This window comes from Leuresthes tenuis, unplaced genomic scaffold (assembly GCF_036924035.1).
Source record: "Leuresthes tenuis unplaced genomic scaffold, fLeuTen1.0.hap1 SCAF_7, whole genome shotgun sequence".
Lineage (NCBI taxonomy): Eukaryota > Metazoa > Chordata > Actinopteri > Atheriniformes > Atherinopsidae > Leuresthes > Leuresthes tenuis.
In genome coordinates this window covers 35,532,443-35,554,077 of record NW_027325361.1, presented here as the reverse complement: position 1 = coordinate 35,554,077, position 21,635 = coordinate 35,532,443, and the positions used below count along the sequence as shown (strand labels likewise).

Sequence of the window (21,635 nt, the reverse complement as noted above, 5' to 3'; positions counted from 1 at the left end):
ATGCGGTAATTTGTCTATGTGTCTACAGATCCATAATGTAATCTTTTTTGTCGAGGCATAGAAATTTTTTTTGTAGTACTTGTATGGTTTGTCACGTTACTTGTATTTCTGTATTTCTGTGTTACTTGGTACTCTGCATGGAAAATAACAAATTAAGTGGCATGAAATGTTTTTAACAGACAACTCCTAACTGAATAGCTGAGAGTTTTATCATATTGGCTACATAACCGATAAATAAATGATTTGGCCGTAAAATGACAATTTAAACTCTTCCCTTTTTTTAACACAAAGGTCAAGTAAATACATTTCTTAATACTTTTCAATTCATCCATCCATCAATCCCTTTGTCTTCCGTTTTACCGAAGTCGGGTCATGGAGGCAACAAGTCCAGGTGAGAAACCCAGACATCCCTCTCCCCAGCAACACTCTCGGGCTCTTCATCTTGGATCCCGTGGCATTCCCAGGCCAGAGGGGATAAAAAAAATCATCCCAGCGCGTTCTGGGTCTATCACGGGGCCTCTACCCAGTTGGACGTGCCCGGAAAACCTCCAAAGCGATGCAACCAGGAGGCATCCTAACCAGATGCCCGAATCACCCCAGCTGACTCCTTTGTATGTGGGTCTACCCCAAGCTCTGTCCAGATGGCTGAGCTCCTCGCCCTTTCTCTAAGGCTGAGCCCAGCCATCCTCAGAGGGAAACTAATTTTAGCTGCTTGTATCCACAAACTCATTCTTTGGGTCACTACCCAGATCTGTGACCATAGGTGAGGGTTGGAACAAAGATTGAGCAGTAAACTCAAAGCTTCTCCTTCAGGCTCAGTTCTGTCATCACCACAACGGACCAGAGCAGCGTCATCCCAGCTATTTCGCACTCAGCTGCGTACTGCTCCAGTGTGCACTGAAGGTCATGGCTTGAAGAAGCCAACAGAACCACATCAGCCGCAAAAAGCAAAGCAACCAAACCAGACGCCCTTCTCTCCACGACTACACCTCAAGATCCTGTCCATGAAAATCACAAATGGGATTGGTGATAACCCTGGCGGAGTTCAACGCAGAAACGAGTTTGACTTAGTGCCAAGAATGCGGACACAGTTCTTGCTTTGGTTATACAAAAGTGATTCCAATACCCCATATTCCTTCAGCACCACCACAAAAATCCTTCGGGGAATATGGTCGTAAGCCTTTTCCAAGTCTAAAAAACACATGTAGATTTAATGGTCAAACTCCCACGATCCCCTCAGTAACTCTACAAGGGTGAAGATCTGGTCCACGATTTGGGCGAAACCAACCTGTGGTTGGAACACACTCTCCGGTTACCTTTCTTAAAAAGGCAAACCATCATCCAGGGCTGCCATTCCACTGGTGTTGTATCAGACCACCGTGCAACATTGAAGAGGCGTGTCAGCCAAGACAGCCCCACCATGTTCAGAACCTTAAGCATCTCAGGGTGAATCTCATCCACTTTACCACTGAGGTGCTTGTTAACGACCTCTGGGAATTTTTAACGACCGCCAAGGTGATGGACGAGTCTTCCTAAGTCCTTAGACTCTGCCTCGTCAATGGAGGACATGCCAGCCGGATTGAGGAGATCCTCAAAGTGGTCCTTCCCATGCCCAATAATATCTTCAGTTCAGGTCAGCAGTTCTCCACTCAGTTCAAGCAAAACCTGAGATGGACCCTGGTTTCCCTTTCTGAGTCGTTGAATGGTTTGCCAGAATATCCTTGAGGTCACCCGAAAGTCATTCTCCATGGCCTCACCGAATTCCTCCCATACCTGAGTTTTAGCTTTAGCCACCACCAATGCCACAGCCCTTTTAGCCACTCAGTATCTGTCAGCTGCTTCAGGTGACCCCCGGGACAACCAAGTCCGAAAGGGCTTTTTTTTCAACTTGACTGCTTTCCTCACCACAGGTGTCCACCAGCTGATCCTCCGGTTATTGCCACAACAGGCACCGACAACCTTCACGCCGCAGCTCTTGGAACAACAGAGTCCATTCAGATTCCATTTCCCCAACCCCCCCAGTATGTGAGAAAAATTCTCCTAGAGGTGCGAGTTAAAGACCTGGTACCAGGTACACTTATGAACCACCTAATGCTCGAATATGGTGTTTATAATGAACAATCCATGAGTAGCACAGAAGTCCAAAAACAAAACACCACTCGGATTTAGATAAGGGAGACCGTTCCTTCGAATCACGCCTCTCCAGGTCACTCCACCATTGCCAACATGGGCATTGAGGTCCCACAGAAGGACAAGGAAATCCTCAGGTGGCACCACTAAATATTTGTAATGCAAAGCAAACAAGAAATAATACAAAGAAAACGAAAACTTGGGCATGCGGTTTCCCTTGGTTCTGACCAGTTTCCCAGTCCCTGTAGATGAAAAACATCCCCACAGCATGGTGCTGATACTGATACATGATGCTGAATAGTAAAAAATAATGACCTCCTATCATCTTTTCTTAAGCTCATTTCCTTGACCTCTTGGAAAACGTCATGGGGTGAAGGAAAAACTTAGGAAAAGCGATCGTGCTGTAATGAGAATTCAACCACACTGACACAAAGCTGTGATGTGGTTCTGTATCACTGAAACTACACAGGTTCAATATATTCTAAAAAAAAGTGCTTCTGATACTTTGTCTATTGCAGTCTTATCAAATTGTCACGTGAAATGTTGTCATATATATCATATTAGAGATTATATAGAATATTATTTTAGTAGTAAGTTCATAATTGAAAAAGGACCCGTGATATATAGTGTTGCCATTAAATACTTTTACTTATCCTCCTGTCCTCATATTTATCAACATAAATCACAGTTAGTGTGAATGAATGAAAATAAATTGTGGGACAGAATTATCTCCTCTCTCTCACAAAGGATGGTCTGTTGTTTCCTATGCAAAAGGAGATAATAAAGCATTGGACATACTTTACTTAACATTTAGTTAGGAGTCTTTCAGAAGTGGCTTTTATATATTGAGATCATGTCGATCAGGGAACAACTAATGATGTGTCTTCTGAAGGTAAATTGTAGCACCAGGTCAGGCATCATAAAAAATGGGGTAAATGCGTATGCATGCACCACTTTTTACTCATTCACTTTTTAGAATCAGTTTAACATATGTTTTTTCTTTCAGTCCACCTCACCATTTTGGACTATTTGAATTACAGATAAAGATGAACACTAATTTTGTAAGCCACTGTGTTAGTAATGATGTTGAGATGGAATGAATATTGGTTTGAGCTGCATGTTGGCAGACGCTATTTCGTTAACACATCAGTACTACTTTCAGAAACATTGGTTGCTGAAATGTTTGTTTTTGCAGAGTTTATTTGGTGTGCTGTTGGGCGCTTCATGGCTGTTTAGTGTTTAAATTTTGAGGTTGAGTCAGGAAACTAGTCCTCCCAACAGTGAGAGCGGTACCTGAAATACACAGCATTTCTTTCTTTGTAACACTTTTCAGTCAGAAAGAGCAAACTTCTGCTGCTATTTCCACATCTTATCCTCATCAATTATTCAGGACTGGCATGTTGGTTTGTTTCTGTTAAGAAAATAACCATATTTCAAAGGACCTGAAGGGAGTGAGAGAACAATAAGCTGTTAACTGAATGGACTCAGGTAGATGAAGACCAGTAGAGGATTAATTGCCCCCACTTATGTTTTTATGATGACTATGAAACAGGCTCTCTGGTTTCTCCCTCACAAAACACACACACAAGTTTGTATTTGTATCCCTGTGGGGACTCTCCATGAATACAGTGCATTTCTTAGCCCCCATATCCTGACCTTAACCACTTGAGCTAAAGACCTCGCCCATTCGCTTGCCCTAAACCTAATCAATTCTAATCCTAACTATAAAACCAAGTTTTGAACCTCAGAAATCACAAAAAAAGCAATGGGGACCATATTTTCCCCATGTTTACAGGAAATAAGTTGGTGTGCTTTTGTATCAGTGTTATTGTATTACAGCTGTTATGTTTCTGCAGATGGTCCAGAGTTCCAGGAGAGTTTTGTGACATCAGGAGTTTTCAGTGTTGCTGAACTGGTCCAGGTTTCAAGAAGTAAGTCCATTTTACCATTAAGTTTAGTCTTTAACTAGCTGTACTACCACAATGTATTCTAAGTCGAAACACATTTTTCATTTAATTAGTTTATTTAGAAACCCAAATCACAAAAGGTGGGATAGAGAGAATTCAGTCACAGTTCCATTTACTTTGACTTATTCTTGCATTTCAGGCACCTTCCAAAAATGTTGGGAATCTCTGGTTCAAGATTTAGGAAAATGGGTGATCATGATCATGATTTTGTCCAAAAGCTGCATCCATGAAATATAGTGTTTGAGGACGACTTCCTTTCATAGTGACAGGTGGAATCTGTCTTTTTAAAACCTGACATGTAGGATCTGGTGTTCTTTTTGCTTTTGAGTTTCACTGCCTTGAAAAAAAAAATGATTTAGTCATCGATTAAACTATTGTTACACCCCCAGCTCTCTAGGGGAAAAGGGGAGGTAACATAAAAAAAAACGATTCAGAAAAGTAAACAGGATTTAATGGACAAAATTAAACAGAACAAACCAACTCCTAAAGTACCCAGACTTAATAACCAAAATTAAGAGGGATCTAACAAAAGAAAACTAAACAATTCACACAAAGTGTTCTCACTTAACAAGTAAGACACGTGCAATATCTTCAAGTACCTACCAACAAATATCGTACATGAGCAGAGCACCGGGGGCCAGCTGCTACCACCACAGAGTCTTTTCAGCTGCCCCCTGAACACCAGGAACAATTGGATTTAAATAATCTTGGCTGGCTCCAGGATTGGTGCATCTGTAAAGGGGCTGGAGGGGACTGGACCAATCCCGAACAGGCAACGGCACAGCCTCCCATGAATAAGGAATGAACCAGAAGGGTGACCACACAGCTGCTGAAACAAAAAAAACTAAAACAGCAGACCACTGGTCGTAACAACTATGAATTCTGCATCACCATAAAGATTATGAAAGAATTAAAAAAATTCAATGTCAAAGACTGCTGGACAATCAGAAGGGGCATCTGCTTTGCTCAGTAGAAACACAACTGAACTACCTGTTTAGATCCAGCATGTGTACAGGTTTGAGTCCATGGTTTATACGGTCATCACTCCATGTTGGATCCTTTTCCATAGATTATATGTATGAGTGGATGGATGGATGGATACATATGAGAAATAGACTCAGCTGTGATCATAGTGAATGTCTGCACTTGAATTTCCTGCTGCACTGCAACATAGCTGCTTTAAAGCCAACAATACCAAAGTGCATTTGTGGCCACAAGATGGCATCAAGTGACCTTGAGTGAGAGTGGTGCTGCTCAGGAGGTGAGGGCTCAGGGAGCACAGGTCGGTCTCTTTACTTTCAGTCTTGTGAGATGAGTCTCAGCTGCTGCCATCTTGCTTGGGGTTTCAGATATGACCCAGTAACTTATGAAGTTTGTTCTGCATATGGATGTTTTGATGAAAAAATGCTAAAATCAAGCAACAGGAAATAAAGATGAATATTTGATAAATTATAAATATTTCATATATTTTTTAGATATAAGTCAACAGCTAGTCAATCTGTTCAGCTACAAAAGGAAGTGATTGTCGTGATTATTTAAATTGATGTGTTAAAATATACATGATGATATGTTTAGGACAATTTGATAAATGATTCTATGGTAATACTGATATGAAGAATAGTAGTAGTGGAGAAACATTTTATTTATCAGCAGGTATTATACTTTTTAAGCACTGATTTCAGTGCCCTCCATAATCATAGCTATGGGTATTAATTAGTTTGAATTTCAAGTTTAAGTTTTTTAATTTGTCCATCCATTGTCTACTGCTTATTCAATTAACATTAACTTTAATAGTTGATTAAGTACATTAACAGGCATCATCGATGCATTCGTATCATACATGCATGCTTTCTGGGAGGACACACTCCTGATTGCATTTAACTTCTGTTGTCAGTCTATACGTTTATTATCAAAGTTCTGTTGTACTTGTTCATCTCTCTTCTGTGAACATTGTCACGACACATTTTAGTAGGCCATGACGAGCGGGAAAGGACACACAAAATGCCAGCATGATCATTTTATTTCTATGAAAGTAGAAGCTATGTATTTTAGAATCTATGCATGAGAGGATCAGCAGGTCAGTAGTGTAAGTGTGGATACATGATCAATGGCAGGGTGAGGATGACAAAGAGAGCTTTCTGAGGGCTGGATCTTTTATAGCCTGGATGCTCTGGGCCAAAGTGCTCACGCCAAAGGGACCAGCACTCAGGCTCTGGTGGACTAACCTATCGATAGGCAAAAATATAAGTCAATGCTCTTAAAACACAATCAGTGTAAGTGGGGCTGCCACAACATGCTAAATTCACTTTAACAAAACTAATATTGTTTTTGTCAGTAAGGCCAGTTACAGTGCAACTCTGCACAGCCTGCAGGTAAACTGTCAACATATGCTACACCAAAACATAAATTACTCTTTACAGAATTGTTATTGTTATATTTTATTAAATGAAAGGGTATTTTGATAAATCAGATTTTTATTGTACCATATGAATCTGCCGGTGCAAAAGCCCAAATTTAAAAAAAGAATCATAAAAATCAGCCACTAAAGCTCAGTAGCAAGAGCACTTGCCTGCCAGTCAGACGGTTGATGGTTCGATTCCTGGCTTTCCCAAAGACACTGCACCCCACGTAAGCTCCATGTAAATGTGTGCAGTAGAGAAAAAGCCCATAACACTTTACAGATGTAGACGCGGTGTATATATATATATGACTGTGGCTGGTAGTGTAAAAATGAGTGGTCAGCTAGACCTACAGGTTCAGTTCATTTGCCATTTATTGATAGCAGTAAGTGTTGTCATTTTGGTCTGTGACTGTGTTTTACAGCACACCGCAGGCTATAGTTGTCTGAATTGCAGAGTTCTGCACTAGCCCTGGTCTAAGCATTTAGATCATAAAAATGTTCAGGACTCTTGAGGTTTAACTCCAGACTTTTGGACCCCTGAAGATGTATGCCTTGGAACCCAAACCTAAACCTGTTGAACCATATTTGTTTGGAACCTGAAATGTTTGTTTTAGCCAACTCTTACTGAACAATTGGAGGTTTTTAAGTGCAAATCCTAATGACAATAGGGGGCATGACATAAGGTACAAGTGTCTGAGAGATGATGTGCAACATCCACTGTTAATGACCATCTCTGATCACAATGACTTTGCTTGAACCTTGTTGGACTGTGGGTTGATTTACAAGATAATTTCTTCCCGATCTTTTTTCTTTTTCTTTTTTGAGTTGATGGACATATCCTTGCAGTAGTACCGAAGGCCAAGGTACTGCCATCCAGATTAGCTACTTGGTTTAGGGTAAAATACACTAACAAGTCATTCAGGGCTTTACCTCATTTTAACAAAAACTACACACTGGAAACCTGGTAGAATATTTATTTTTCAAATGTTTGATTCATTTTCAATTAATTACAAACTATTCTAGTTCCAAGGGGAGTGTTTCAATGTATATGTCTGTGTTGAATAGTTATCCATCACTACATCTGAATGTGATCTAATTTATTAGATTTTGTCTTTGCTACTTTACATACATTTTGTCTTTGCTAGTTTACTATTTTGACAATCCCAACTTCCCTTACAGGTGTTGAACTGTACAAATATAGTTCAAGTTTGAGTTGGTTGTAGGAAATTAGGAAAAAAGTCACTTCTTCTCAGAACGTCTGGTTGGTAATATGTGACATCATTCTACATTCAGTTTTTTTAGTTTGTAAGTCTTTAACACAGTGTGTGCTGTCCATGTGTAGCTCCAGTAATAACAGGAGTAGGACCTGGTTTCTCTATGGGGGAGCTCCAGGGTCACCTTGGCTATGACCTCAACCAATCTGTCAACCAGCCAGTCAGCCTCAGACGATCACTGGCCAGTACATCATCCAGCGGGTAATTTTCAATGCACACACAACACATTTATCTGCATTTACTGCCATATACTTTGCAACATAAACATGCGCACAGTCTGCTTTGCTAATCCCAGTACTAAGTTTATTTATTATTACATTCAAATGTCTACCACTTATCCAGGACCAGGTCATGGGTGCAGAGATCCCCAGATCTCCTCACTTCCTCCAGCTCTTGCAGGTGGACCAGGTGGCGTTCCCAAGACGGCTGTGAGATATGATCTCTCCAGCAAGTCCTGGGTCGGCCCTGAGCCCTCCTCTTCAGCACTGTATTGCTATTATGGCCACAAAACCTTACTACTGATTTGGTTTAAGATGGGGATGGTGTAAATTTACTTGTGGGAGAATTGTGTCTCACCAGTCATGTACCAATTTTAAGTGAAATCCATACTCATCAGACATAACCCTTTAACTTCTTTACTGAGAATGGTACTAAAACAATAATCCCTTTGCTTTAGAAACTGCATTATGAAGCTATTGTAAACCACAAGCAAAACAGCAAGTTTTTATATTAATGCATATTAGAGACCACCCAATGCCAGAGCATCTGTTAAAAGCCTAATTTTTCCAACTATTAAATTAGTCAGACTCCAAAATAATACTGTGAATACTTTTTCAGGTGGAACTGTAAATTACTGTAATGTTGGAATAGTAATGCACTATCGTTTGTAGTTTATTTTGTGTAAGTAAGTCCTGTGATAGTCTGTCCAGAATATTATATTTTAATATTAATATAATATTTTAATGTTAATATTTTTACACAACACGAGCAAAATATGATTATGAGAAACTTTCAAATAGTGCACCTTTCTGTATGGGCCGTAGATTAGATGTGTCAGATGTGTCATTTCCAGAATGTCAAGGAGGAGTAGGACCTGAGAATGATGAGGATTTATCCTCTGGAGTCTGTTCTTATTGAACTGCAATGCTGAACTCTACTAAAAAGAAACTACGTCTTGTCCCAATTTCTTCCAGTGATTTCTTCCAAGAGCAGTGAGCAGCCAACTGGATTTAATTTCATTATGTGTTTGCATTTAAAAAGGTTATTACTTATTCATTATGCAAAACGTAGTAAGTTAAACAGTATATCAAGGCTGTCACCCTTCTCTCTAAGGAAACAAGTAGACCCAAACCATGGCAGCAAATTACCATCACAGCGTAATGGAGCCAGACGATGCCCTCACTTTGCGGTTCAAGGTGTTGGGTTTTTCTGTCCCCGTTGAAAGGTTTTAGCAGCTTCACTTTTCATCAACAGTAGAGATACAAGAGCCATATTTGAATTTTTGAAATCAAATGATTAAGTGACAAAGAGTCTTGACAATTTCTCAGTTGTGCTATTTAACTTTTTGTCAAGGCCTCGAGTACACAGGACACAGATGCAGGGTCGAGTCCAAAGCCAAGAATGTTTATTTATAAACAGCAGGTTGAGGATCTCCACACAGAGCAAAGCAAAAGGCTGTGAAACTCCTAACACGCTCTCCTCAATAACTATGGAGAGTGCGGCTATGAATATTAACAAACAAAGTACTCTCCACTCTAGGAGGAAAACTGAAAAGCCATAAAAGATTACAAATAAACTCTCTCGCTCTCCTGTTGAGACAGACATAAACAAAAAAAGCTCTCTTGGAAAACAGAGGCACTATAAAACTTAAACAATTAACATTTACCTTTATCTATAAATTTTTTTTATTTTAAATTTAAAAAAAACACAAAATCACTCCAAATAAATGGAGGAACAGAAACCGGCTATGAAACTTACCGTTATCAAACTAAAGCTATGGCTAAAGAATAAAGTACAACAAAGGATACGCTCTGCAGGAGAATCGCTCAACTGCAGGCTCAAGGATTCTTGAACTGTGGTATTCGAGGAACAAAGACACGAGGGTGAGGCTCATGATTGAAACACAACATACTGGCACAAGACAAGGGAAACGCAGACTATTTGAGCACATGAGGAACCAAGGGGAACAGGTGGAAACACTTTGGGAATCAGGGAAGACAATCAGACGCTTGACACAGGAGGAAAAGCAAGGTACCTGAAATGAGAGGGAAGTTAGTGATTTCAAAATAAAACAGGAAATGACGAGACAAGACATGAATCAAACCTAAATTGTGACACTTTTTTTTCAACCTGATTAGTAACAGGACATTAGTCCCCTGCTGCTTCAATTTTCACCTTCTCTGTTTGAAATATTTTTTTCATGACGACTCCTGCTTTACTGAAGTATATTGCCAAATTACTGAAGAGCTCTTTCAAAAATGAAGTTAGGCAGGTTAAACAATTTTGAGGAATTACTGTATGTAAAGTCACTAGTCTCTCTGCAGAGGAGTCTGTTATTTTCAAAGGAGCACTTTTGTTCAGTGTAATGATAGTAGGCTGACTTTGTTTACCTTATAGAATTTGTTTCTACATCATATCACAAAGTGGTCAACCAGTTCCATGTACTCAGCCTCTTTTCCATCACTGACACACCCAACAACTGCAGAGTCATCTAAGTATTTCTGCAGACGTACTGGAAGTCTGAGGCATACAGAGTGAAGAAAAACAGTGAGAGTACAGTCCCCTGAGGTGCTACTGTGCATGCCGACCATCTTCTCAGACACACAACCCTTCAGTCTCACAAACTGCATTTTTTTTAAGTTTATTTTTAAACATAGTCATTGATCTAGCAGCAGTGGCATCCACCTGTACTTTCTGGAGCTTCTCACATAATAGTTTTTGGTTGAATCAAGTTAAAAGCTATGAAAATATCAAAGAACATCAAAGTGCCATCTGCTTTGTACAAATGAGCATAGGCTCACTACAGCAGGTACAGTGCCCTCCATCATTTTTGGGACAAAGTAATGGTAGGCACATTAAAGCAGTTACATTTAGCACTTTGCTGCATATACCTGACACGTAATGACTGCTGCTACTACCAACAGAGGAGATGCTATGCATTGGATCTTGGGCAGTTCCTTTTGGTCTCCTCGAAGCTCATGATCTCTGGATCATCCCTGACCACATATCCCTTATGTTGTTGTTCTGAAGTTTATTTTCTAACTTTCATTTGTACACCTCCTTACTTTCTCTTGGATTCTTGTTCAAATGTTTCTGTACACTCCTCAATAACTCTCTTTCTCCCACCCTGAAGGCTCACTTCTTGTTCAGCAGCTTTTCCAGATCACTGGTGACCAAGTTCTTCTTTTCGGGAACCAACTCACTGTCTGATAGGGATTATACTGTCTACACAGAAGCTAATGTAGTCTATAACACTCTGTTATTGCACAGGTGTCATTTTCACGTAGCTCACAGTACATTCCCTTCTGTGGCCTTAACACACCACTTCAGAGTTTGTTCTGCTCCCAGAGAACTACTCCCTAAAGTCTTAAAGCCTTTGATCTTGTTCCCCCCCGACCATACATCCCTCACATTGTTTATTTGGAGTTTATTTTTCAGTAATTCTCTCTACACCTCATTGCTCTCTCTCATTTAGTTTTTTAACTCGGTCTCCCTCCCTGAATATCCTCTTCAGCAGCTTTTTCACATCACTGATGATCCAGTGTTTTTTACTGAAGACGCACCTCACTGCTGTTATGGGAAGAACACTCTCCATACAGAAGTTAATGTAGTCACATGCTTAGTCATGACATTGATGTGATCTCCATGTAGCTCAGAGAATGCATTCCAGAGTGTGGCCTTAAAACACCCCTTTAGAGTATCTTCTGGTTGCTGAGACTATTTGCTCAAACATTTTTTTGACCAGATGCTGTTGAGCAATGGATTAGAGGAGAGGAAAACCAGATTGTGGTCTGATTTTCCTAGGTTGGAAAGAGGAGCTGTATGTGTCTCATGCATTTGCATAGAATAAATCAAAAGTAAAATTTTCTCTGGTGAGCAGTTGACAATATGTTGAAAAGTTGTCTACGTATATCACATCTGACATCACAGACAGCTTCAGCAGCAGTGCAGGATAGAAGATATACCGCTAGAAAATATCATAGTATTTTAGTATTCTAAACTCTTTTGATAGATAAAATAAAACTCAACAGCTAGTAGTTCAATGTCCTGGGTACAGATCTTTTTTTTCACAGCGACATGTCCTGGATTGCACCATCTTTTGTTAACCAGCACTGCAATACCTCCACCTTTGCCTCTGATGTTTCTGTCAGCCTGTATTGTCTGAAAGCAAGTTAGAGAGGCGTTTGAGTCTGGTATATGCTCCTACAGCCAAACCTCTCCTGTGTCCTCATAAGTGTACAAATATTATTCATTCTATTTGCTGGTGATCCCACAATCCCCATCAGGATCAAGGGAACAGATGGTTTACACTTCTTACATCTATTTCTGTCTTACATCTCCCCAACATCCACAGTGTTTCCTCTTCAACTCCTTGATGATTTGGTGTTTTTCTCTGGGCTTTAGCTGCCATTTGGAAAGCTCAATCAGCTGATCATTTTTGTAAACAAGTCTTCTCCTGGAAGTCATCTAACAGATGTTAAAAAGTGTCACAAGTAGAAGGAGAAATCATTCGAGCAGGACAATTAATCCGGCCAGTTATGCCACTAATACATTTAAGTTATGTATTGTAGACCCTTAACAATACAGAACAGGCATTTAGCCTTTAACACAATTACCAAAATGCAACAATAAAAATACAATAGAAAATTCATAGTGTGCCCAAAAAAAACTTTTGTGTCCTCAGTCAGTATTCGAGCTCAATCTCAGTTCTTTTTTTTAAGTTGGGGCCCAGAAGTTATTTTGAGTGTCAGTACTGTCCTACCACACCACAGACTGAGGCGAAGGGAAGAAGTCTGTCTTCCTCAATGGATCAGTCTGGCTCGCCATCCAGTTAACTGAAACTTCTTCACAGAAACATTGTTTTGCATTTTAAGGTTATATTCATCTACTATGATCAATAATCTGAATAACAAATCAATATCTCAATCTTATCTTTATCTCGAATTCAGTATAATTTTTTGTACTGGGCGCATTTTGCCTTTTTTTCCCCATGCCACATCACGTTAGCATAACTTCAGTTGAAACATGCCATACGTTAGCATAGCAGTTAATGGCTTTCCGACGCCTGTTTCTTATCAGTTTACATATTAAACACGTCTTTTACACTCAACATTGAGTGAATTGAAATAGTGCATTATTTTGTCTTGTCTTTGAAAAAATAATTCTAATTAAGTTGGGCGTCTCAGTTAATTTGCTCTCTGACTAAATTGTAAGAACTTCCTGCCAGTCTCTTAGCTTTCAGTATTGGTCTCCTTTCCACTGGATAGTTGCTATATCAGTCACTCCTAGTGACAGTTATTTCTAGCTCGTTGTACTGATATTTTGCACTATAACTTTGGACTTATATTTTCCCAATCCTACTTTCAGTGCTTGACCTGGCACTTGACCTCGGTCTGGTTAGCCACAGTACTTTAGCGCTACCGACTTTTTTGTGTTTTTCTAGTGTAAACAGTGCATCTTAGCCACCATGCGGCATATCTTCGACCGGAATACCCCCCTATCCATCAGGGAATCTATACTTTCTGAGTTTTCTCCTACTTTTTTGACTCCTTTGGAGAAAATAAAGGACTGCGTCCCCTCCGGAGAAAACCTGAAATGCAGACCGACAGTTGTGCGCCCCTCCCGGCGCTACAGGGGGCGCGGGCCGGTGTCCAGCACAGGTGGAGGAGAAGAGGACATCATACTCCACTCCCTGCTATATGCATGTCCAACGTGCGCTCTCTGTGCAATAAAATGGATGAAATCAGCATTCTGTTACAGACTAATAAAGACTTGCAGAGGAACTCTGCCCTCTTCTTCTGTGAGACCTGACTGCAGTTTCAGACACCGCTGTGGAGTTACCTGGATTCCGGCTGATCAGAGCAAACCACGACACGGAGACCAGTGGGAAATCGAAGGGAGGAGATTTGTGTTTTTACTTAAATAGTAACTGGTGCATGGATGCAGTGATATTACACCAACACTGTTGTGGCATCCTGGAATCAGTTTTTATTGAGTGTAAATCTTACTACTCCCCGAGAGTTCTCCTCCTTCATCATCACAGGAGTTTACATCCCTCCGCAAGCACCCGCCCGCAAGTTTTTTCATACCGCTCCATACCCCGTGCCCCCCTTGGACACTCCGACCACAGCATTACACAGATGGTCCCCACATACAGACAGCAACTGAAAAGGTCCAAACCATCCAGGATTACAGTGAGGAGGTGGACTCCAGAGGCAAGGGACATGCTTCAGGACTGTATGTAGTCTACTGACTGCGAGTCACTGAGGGCCCCTGAGGATGACAACGGCAGTTTTGCTGACACTGTATGTTCCTACATCAGCTTCTGTGAGCAGGTCTGCTTCCCAACCAAAACCATCACAAGGTACAACAACCAAAAGCCCTGGTTCTCCAAGCAGCTCAGAGAGCTCAAATGCCAGAAAGAGCAGGCATTCAGAGAAGGTGACATGGACACATTCAGGCTGGCCTGACAGGACCTCAAGAGGGCCATTAAAAAGGCTAAAAGGGACTATAGTGCCAGACTTGAGCGTGATTCAGGCACCAACGACTCTGCAGTTGTGTGGAGTACCCTCAGAACCATCACCAACTACAAAATAAAAAGCCTTGTCATCACCCCCTCCCCCGGACGGGCTGACGATCTCAACACCTTTTACACCAGGTTTGAGTAACCATATGCCCCCCCATTGTCTCCACTCCACTCCCCTCCCCCTCTCCCCCCTCTCACAAAGGCATTGTGAGCTCCCCCACCACTCCTCACCCCCCCTCACTCACTGCACCCCAGCCCTCATCTCCCCCTTCCCACCCCTCTCCCCCCTTACCTTCACAAAGAGAGACGTTACCAAGGTCTTCACTCGGCTGAAGCCCAGAAAAGCCCCAGGGTCTGATGGCGTCTCCCCAGCAACACTGTGCCACCCAGCTGTCTGACATCTTCTCAGACATCTTTAACTGGTCCATCTCTGAATGTCGTGTGCCACCTTGTCTCAAGACATCCATCATCCTCCCAGTTCCAAAGAAGGACAGGATAACGTGCCTGAATGACTACAGACCTGTCGCCCTGACATCTGTGGTCATGAAGAGCTTTGAGAAGCTCATCCTGTCCTTCCTTAAACCAATCATGAACCCCCTCCTGAAGCTACAGCTTGCCTACAGAGCAAATCGTTCTGTTGATGACACCATCAACCTCAGGAAAGGGCGGCTGTAGCTCAGGAGGAAGAGCAGTCACCCACCAATCGGAAGGTCGGTGGTTGGACTCTGGCTTCCCCAGGATACATGTCGAAGCGTCCTTGCGCAAGACACTCAACCCCACGTTCCCCCCCCAGTGTATCATTGGGGGTATGAATGTGGGTATGAATGATTAGAAAAGCACGTAGTTATGAATCTTAAGACATGCTGTATGAATGTGTGTGAGTGGGGTGAATGCGGCATGTAGTGAAGCGCTTTGAGTGGTCAGCTAGACTAGAAAAGCGCTATACAAGTACAAGTCCATTTACCATTTACCACATACTCAGGCACCTGGATCAGCCGAGATTTTACGTCAGGGCCCTGTTCGTGGACTACAGCTCGGCCTTCACCACCATCCAGATACAGCGACATGTACCCAGCCCCATCTGTGAGTGGATCACTGACTTCCTCACCAACAGGAAGCAACAAGTGCGGGCTGGCAGCCACCTGTCGGCCTTCCTCCACAAGGTTGTGTCCTCTCCCCCTACCTGTTCTCCCTGTACACCAATAACTGCCTCTCCAGCCACTCATCTATCAAGCTGGTCAAGTTTACGGATGACACTACGGTCCTGGGCCTCATAAAGGACACTGATGAGACAACGTACAGGGACACGGTGTCCCTTCCTCAGACTGCTCCGCAAGATGAATGTCTCCCCCAAGGTTCGCTCCCACTTCCACAGTGCCACCATTGAGAGTGTCCTCACCTCCTCCATCACTGTTTGGTACCCTGCATCTCTGCCCACACCAAGAACAGACTGGAGCGCATGATGCGAAGAGCAAGCCGTCTCACGGGCCTAGAACAGGAGCCTGTGTGTGTTCTGCACGATGGCAGATCCCGGCAGAGGGCCAGGAGGATAGTGGGGGGGACCCATCTCACCCAGCTCACTCTCTGTTCACTCCCCTCCCATCAGGTCGCAGGTTCAGGTCCATCAGAACCAAAAACCACCACCGTCTTAAATAAGGACATCTCAGCCCCCCAGCCCTGCCACTTCCACAGACACTTAAAGATCACTTAAATATAACATTCATTCCTGCCATCCTGTACACACTCCTGGTCAACTAACTGTATTTCATTCTGAAAATTCCATTCATTCAAATTGTACATATTGTATTTACCATATTTTAATTGTTATTTCTAATTTGTTGTTTTATTACTCTGTGGGGCTGTTACCAGGTCAAATTCCTGTGTACATTGTACATTTGGTGAAATAAAGCGATTTCTGATTCTGATTTCTGATTCATACAGTATGCTGTTAAACCATGGCCCATGAGTCTTTCTATATGTGTCTGTAGGAGTAAACGTCATAAGTCTGGCTCCGTAGAGGAAGATGCTGACAGTCCTGGAGGAGAATATTATCACTCACCTTCATCTCCTGCAAGCAGCTCCAGAAACTGGACTGATGACATGGAAGGAGGTAATACTATACACCAGCTTACTCTCCCCCAAGAAAAAGATCAATTTTCCATCAACAAGGTTGCAGAAAGCACACATCCTTTTAGACCCCATGAAATAACTTTCTCACAGGTGAATATATTTCGTACACATCCAGGTTGCAAACCTTTCTTTTAATAACACTCCACTTTTTATTGACATCTGTTTGCATGACACACTGCACCACTCTTGTTTGTCTTTTCTTTGGAAAATAAGCTTAAAAAAATTATATATAATGCAGCAAATACTCAGTCCACTTTATTTTTGCTGATTGAGAAAATGAACACAGAACTCCATGAGTATCAGCAATTCTAACATTGTCCAAAATCACAAAGTAAGTTAAGTTTTTTTTTAATGTGAAATAATGTCATACTGGGATAGACTGGCAACTAGGATAGGGACTGCAGATGAAAATTAGCTAAGAGAGCTACAATCTGGTGCCATATTTTTCTCTGTGATAATAGCTCCTGTACATGGTCCCTGATCAATAAACTAAATCAACGAAACTAAACCTGTACCATGCCTCTCACCTGATAGCAGTTGGGATAGGCTCTGGCCAGATCAGAGACAACATGTTGTAACCCTTTTTGTTGATGTCCTCTCAGTTAGGCAATAATCACTTGAAGCTGATACCATCGTGGAATGACACGAAAATTACATCAAAAGAGTCTGGATTGTCTTAAGCGTGGTGTAGGCACCGCTAGACAACAATCCTTTGACGGCAACAAAGGACAATGATTCCATGTGGATGAGTCACGCTGCTCGGTACTGCTCCTCGTGCTCCCTCGCCGTAGCTAACCCTCCTAGCATGATTGTTAGGATATATGCTAGTTTTGTGCAACATGACGGAATATTTATCAAATTTTGATGACGTGGAGGACGACTTTAGAGTACGATGGACGTCCATACCGTTTTGAGCCAGAGTATACGGATGAGGAGCTCCTGGAAAGGAGGATGCAGAAGCAGAGAGAGGAACAGCTGGCCAGAGAACAACAGACCGCTGCACATCCGCGAATCAATGCTATGGAGGTGTTCTAGTGGACGATTATTTACCTAAGCCTTCTTTCTGTGCCTTGGGGGAAAAAAGTCTTCTGGAGCGAAGTGAGCACTGCAAACCCGATGATCCGCACGCTTCAATGCTCCCACTTTAGTATTCAGGTCCATTTTCAGCGCAACTTGCAAACTAGTAAATCCAGGTTGCACAAAGGAAGTCTGTGAAAGCTGAACTTTGTCTAAGTAGTCATTTTGTTTGGACAATTTTGAAATACGCAGACATGAACCATGTTACTAGCAGTAGCAAACTCCGTGTGAAGATAGCAGACCGTAACAGAGCACAGAGTAAATAAGTTGGGCTGCTGTGGTACGCGATGACTTTATCCCAAGTGACCCGGGTGTAGAAAGCCCTCAATAACAACAACAGCTCTTAACTAACAGTGCAATAGTGCATGTTCGTTCATTCATTCGTCTTAAAGTATTGGTGAAATAAAGACAGATAATGCCTTATTTAGAGGCTGTATTATCTATGCCCCATTCACTCCCGTTATAGGGATATACGCGGATCTGGAGTGATCTAAATAGCATCCGAAGGATGCCGACTTTCACCAAAACTGTTATCAGTGAGTAGATGAACATATTTTTTGCCAGAAATAAGGTCCAGGTTTAAAAAAAAAAAACTAACTTACCCTTTAAAGAGATTCATGGGGTTGTTTGTTTCGTCTCCCTGGCCTGCACGTCTTTTGATGCACTGGTAAGGAATAGCGGTCCTATTTTGTTGTTTTTATTTAGTTTTTAATGAAATAAAGGCTGTTTCATATTCTATTCACATACAGAGAGAGAGAGAGAGAGAGAGAGCTAGAGCTAGAGCTAGCTCTCGCTCTCTGTCAAAGCCTGTCAGTACAGTCAGGTCCTGGCCTAATGGCATATTATGATGTGCGACTGGTGGAACCGGACTTGGGGGGCAGGGCCGTAAAGTAATTTAAAAAGATAACATTAGGCGAAAAAGTGTTTACACACTTACAATCTTTAAGAGAGTAAGAAAGAAAAAAAAATAGTTACGTGCATCTGTTAGAGCGCACATTTTGACATTTAGTGGTATTGCGATAGTAAAGAAATTCTACAGTAATTAGTCATAAGAAGGTGGCAGGGTTTTTCCAGGTTTAAAATGAGGTGGCAGTGGTACCTGATCGTGGGCTCACAGGTGCACATGTACCGTGCCTTCAACTGGCTCAAGCAAGTGTTTTACTAGCAGTCTATTTTAAGAGTTGTAATTACATGAATTAAAAAAAAGATAAGTATTATTTTAAAGCGTATTCGTTCATTTTTATGTGCTTTGTTTAACATTCAGTTCAGTTACATGGCAGCTTAACCACCATTTACCTGCACAAGGCACTGCCAGTGGCAGAATATTTGGCCCTCCTTGTTTTCATCCTGTAGAACCTTCTGATACAGTCTTTATACTCAAAGACCTCCTGGTTTGGACCATCAATGGCTACCTTACAGCATACATCCAGGTGCCTCTCCTTAAAGGAGCAGTGTGTAAGTTATTTCTGAGAGAGAAGGAGAGGAAGAGGACAAGGAAGAGGACGAGGAGGCAGAGCTGCTGGAGCAGGCAGGGCAAGGCGAGGGAGAGACAGGACGAACACAGCCCCTGCCTCATGTGAAGAGGAGGAGAGGATTGAAGATGATCTTCGTAACATGACGCCAAATAATTTCTGTCCAGCTAACAAAGCTACTTAGTAGTTTTGGTGCATAAACTCACGTGAATCAACAGTTTTCAAAAGGGACACGGAGAAAATGTTATGTTTGTTTCATCAGATCAGCTGATCTCCATAACATGCACGAGCTACAGCCACCAAACAACATTGATCATTTACATTAGTAACACTGAGCTGAATTACCTTTCCAGCAGAAAAGAGGCAACTTCAGCGTCACTTTTGAAGCCTTTTTCCCCCATCAGCGACCTCCATTTGGGAAAGTCGACTCCAATATTTACTCGTGTTTTACCCCGTCTTCTGTCTCTAATCCTTTTGGACTCGTCATGTTTTTGTTTCTTTGATGACGACTCGTAGTCTTTAGAGGTTTCTATTCAGATAACTTCACAAAATTGAAAAACTTCCAAAATATATTCCAACCGCTTCCTCGTCTCCTTCTTCCTCTTCTTCTACAACGTCTAGATTACATCTATGTAATAAAAACGTAACGCCTCGTTTCATAGGGTGACTATATAGCACTAACAACATAGTTATATGTATTATATTCCATTTCTGTTAATAAAGCACCATAATTATTACACACTGCTCCTTTAAGTCTGTTACACAGGGGTGTTTTTATCTTAAAAAAAAAAAGTTCATAAATTCTAAACTTTGCATTATTGTGGTGTAGACATGAATTGTGATAGTGTTCTCAATCATATCTTACAATCTTGAGTGCAGAAAATAGCCTCTTAACATCTGCTGAGCTGTATTGCTTTGTGTCTGACAAATTTACCACATCTCATCGATAACACAAATTATTGCGTTTTAGCTTCCTGTCTTCAGTGTCTACACTCCTTCACCTGTCTTGTCTCTCCTCTTCTCGCACTCGTTTTGGAAATCGTTTTGTACATTTCACCATAGCTGAAAAACTGATATTGTTAACTAATACTGGTAATATGAATTTATGTAGCATGTAACATTAACTTTTTCAAAGGAATTGGACGTGTTTGGGTGCAAAGAAACAACACTATCCTTTTTTGTCGATCTGTCATCATCCGTGTTTTTGCAGTGAAATCTTCCTCTTCTTCCAACTTCTCTCTGGATGTGGCAGTAAAAGATGTTTTGTTTGACATGTTGGCCGGTGCTATTTTCGACACAGCGCCACCACCACTACTGGTGTTTGCGTGCAACTGCAGTGACATATGAATGAAATGACAGATCCTGACAGGGAAACGCTTGGTGAAATTACTGATTGAAAACCAACCGTGAGCTGGTGGCAGCCACCACCAAATTCTCTATGCAAGAAAAACCCTGAGGTGGTAATAAAAACATGAGTTGATGCAAAATTTAAATTGTGGTTGATTTTGGTTCTCAGGCAAGAAAGACATTAAAATCTGGATTATAAAAGGTTAACCAATGATGCCCAGGTAAAGTTTTTTGAGTTGTGGTGTTCTGGAGGGAGATTTTCCATGAAGATATAGTCTGAAAGTAATTTTTTCCATTGTGCAGTGGTTATGGTGGTCTTTGATTTCTAGTTCATGAGGAGTTGGTTCCCTATAATTAGAACTTGGTCTCCAGTGATCTGGAAAAGCTGCTGAACAAGAAGAGAGCCTTCAGTGTGGGAGACCGAGAGTTATTGAGGAGTACAGAAAAAGTTGAAAAAGAAACCAAGAGAAAGTAAGGAGGTGTACAGATGAAAGCTTGAAAACAAACTTCAGAATAACTTAAGATATGTAGTCAGGTATTATTGGAGGTTTATTTAAAAACCAGGACCAGGACACAAATACAGACCAGGACACAAATACAGAACCAAGGCAAGGCCAAACTATAAGTAAAAGGAAAGGCAAGAGACAAAGGCAAACTATGGGAGGGACTCTAAACAAAAAAGCAAATCAAGAATAGACTAATACAAACAGAGAATAAATCTTCATTTAAACCAATAACTCAAAATACTAAGAACACAAACAAGAAAAAAGAATCAAACAAAACACAGAAAAACAAAGACAAGGAAAACAAATTCAAAGTCAGAACATTTACAAACCATAACATCAGGGATGACACAGAGATCACAAGCTCCAAGGAAAACGGGGATAAGACTGATTGAATTCTGTATTGAGCCAGACATGTTTAACATGTTCATTCATATCCATTTCAGTACGTTCAGCTCAGGACAATGTTCAACCTTATTCTCTCCTGCCTCCGGCTACACAGCTTACACCCTCCCTGGATCCACAGTCTCCCTGTCACACCTCCATAATGTCATCTTTCACCTCAGTCATCTCCCCCACATCAGGACAC

General features: G+C 41.5%; 1 protein-coding gene across 5 annotated transcripts in view; it reads left to right on the top strand.

The window, feature by feature from the left end:
* Positions 1–21,635, top strand: part of nfic (nuclear factor I/C) — a 79,563-nt gene that overhangs the window by 20,818 nt on the left and 37,110 nt on the right. For all 5 annotated transcript variants that reach the window (XM_072390229.1, XM_072390228.1, XM_072390231.1 and 2 more), the window contains exons 6-8: positions 3,987–4,061; positions 7,841–7,973; positions 16,506–16,627. In XM_072390229.1, coding sequence (XP_072246330.1) covers positions 3,987–4,061; positions 7,841–7,973; positions 16,506–16,627 — 330 coding nt within the window. The remainder of the gene's footprint in view (positions 1–3,986; positions 4,062–7,840; positions 7,974–16,505; positions 16,628–21,635) is intronic.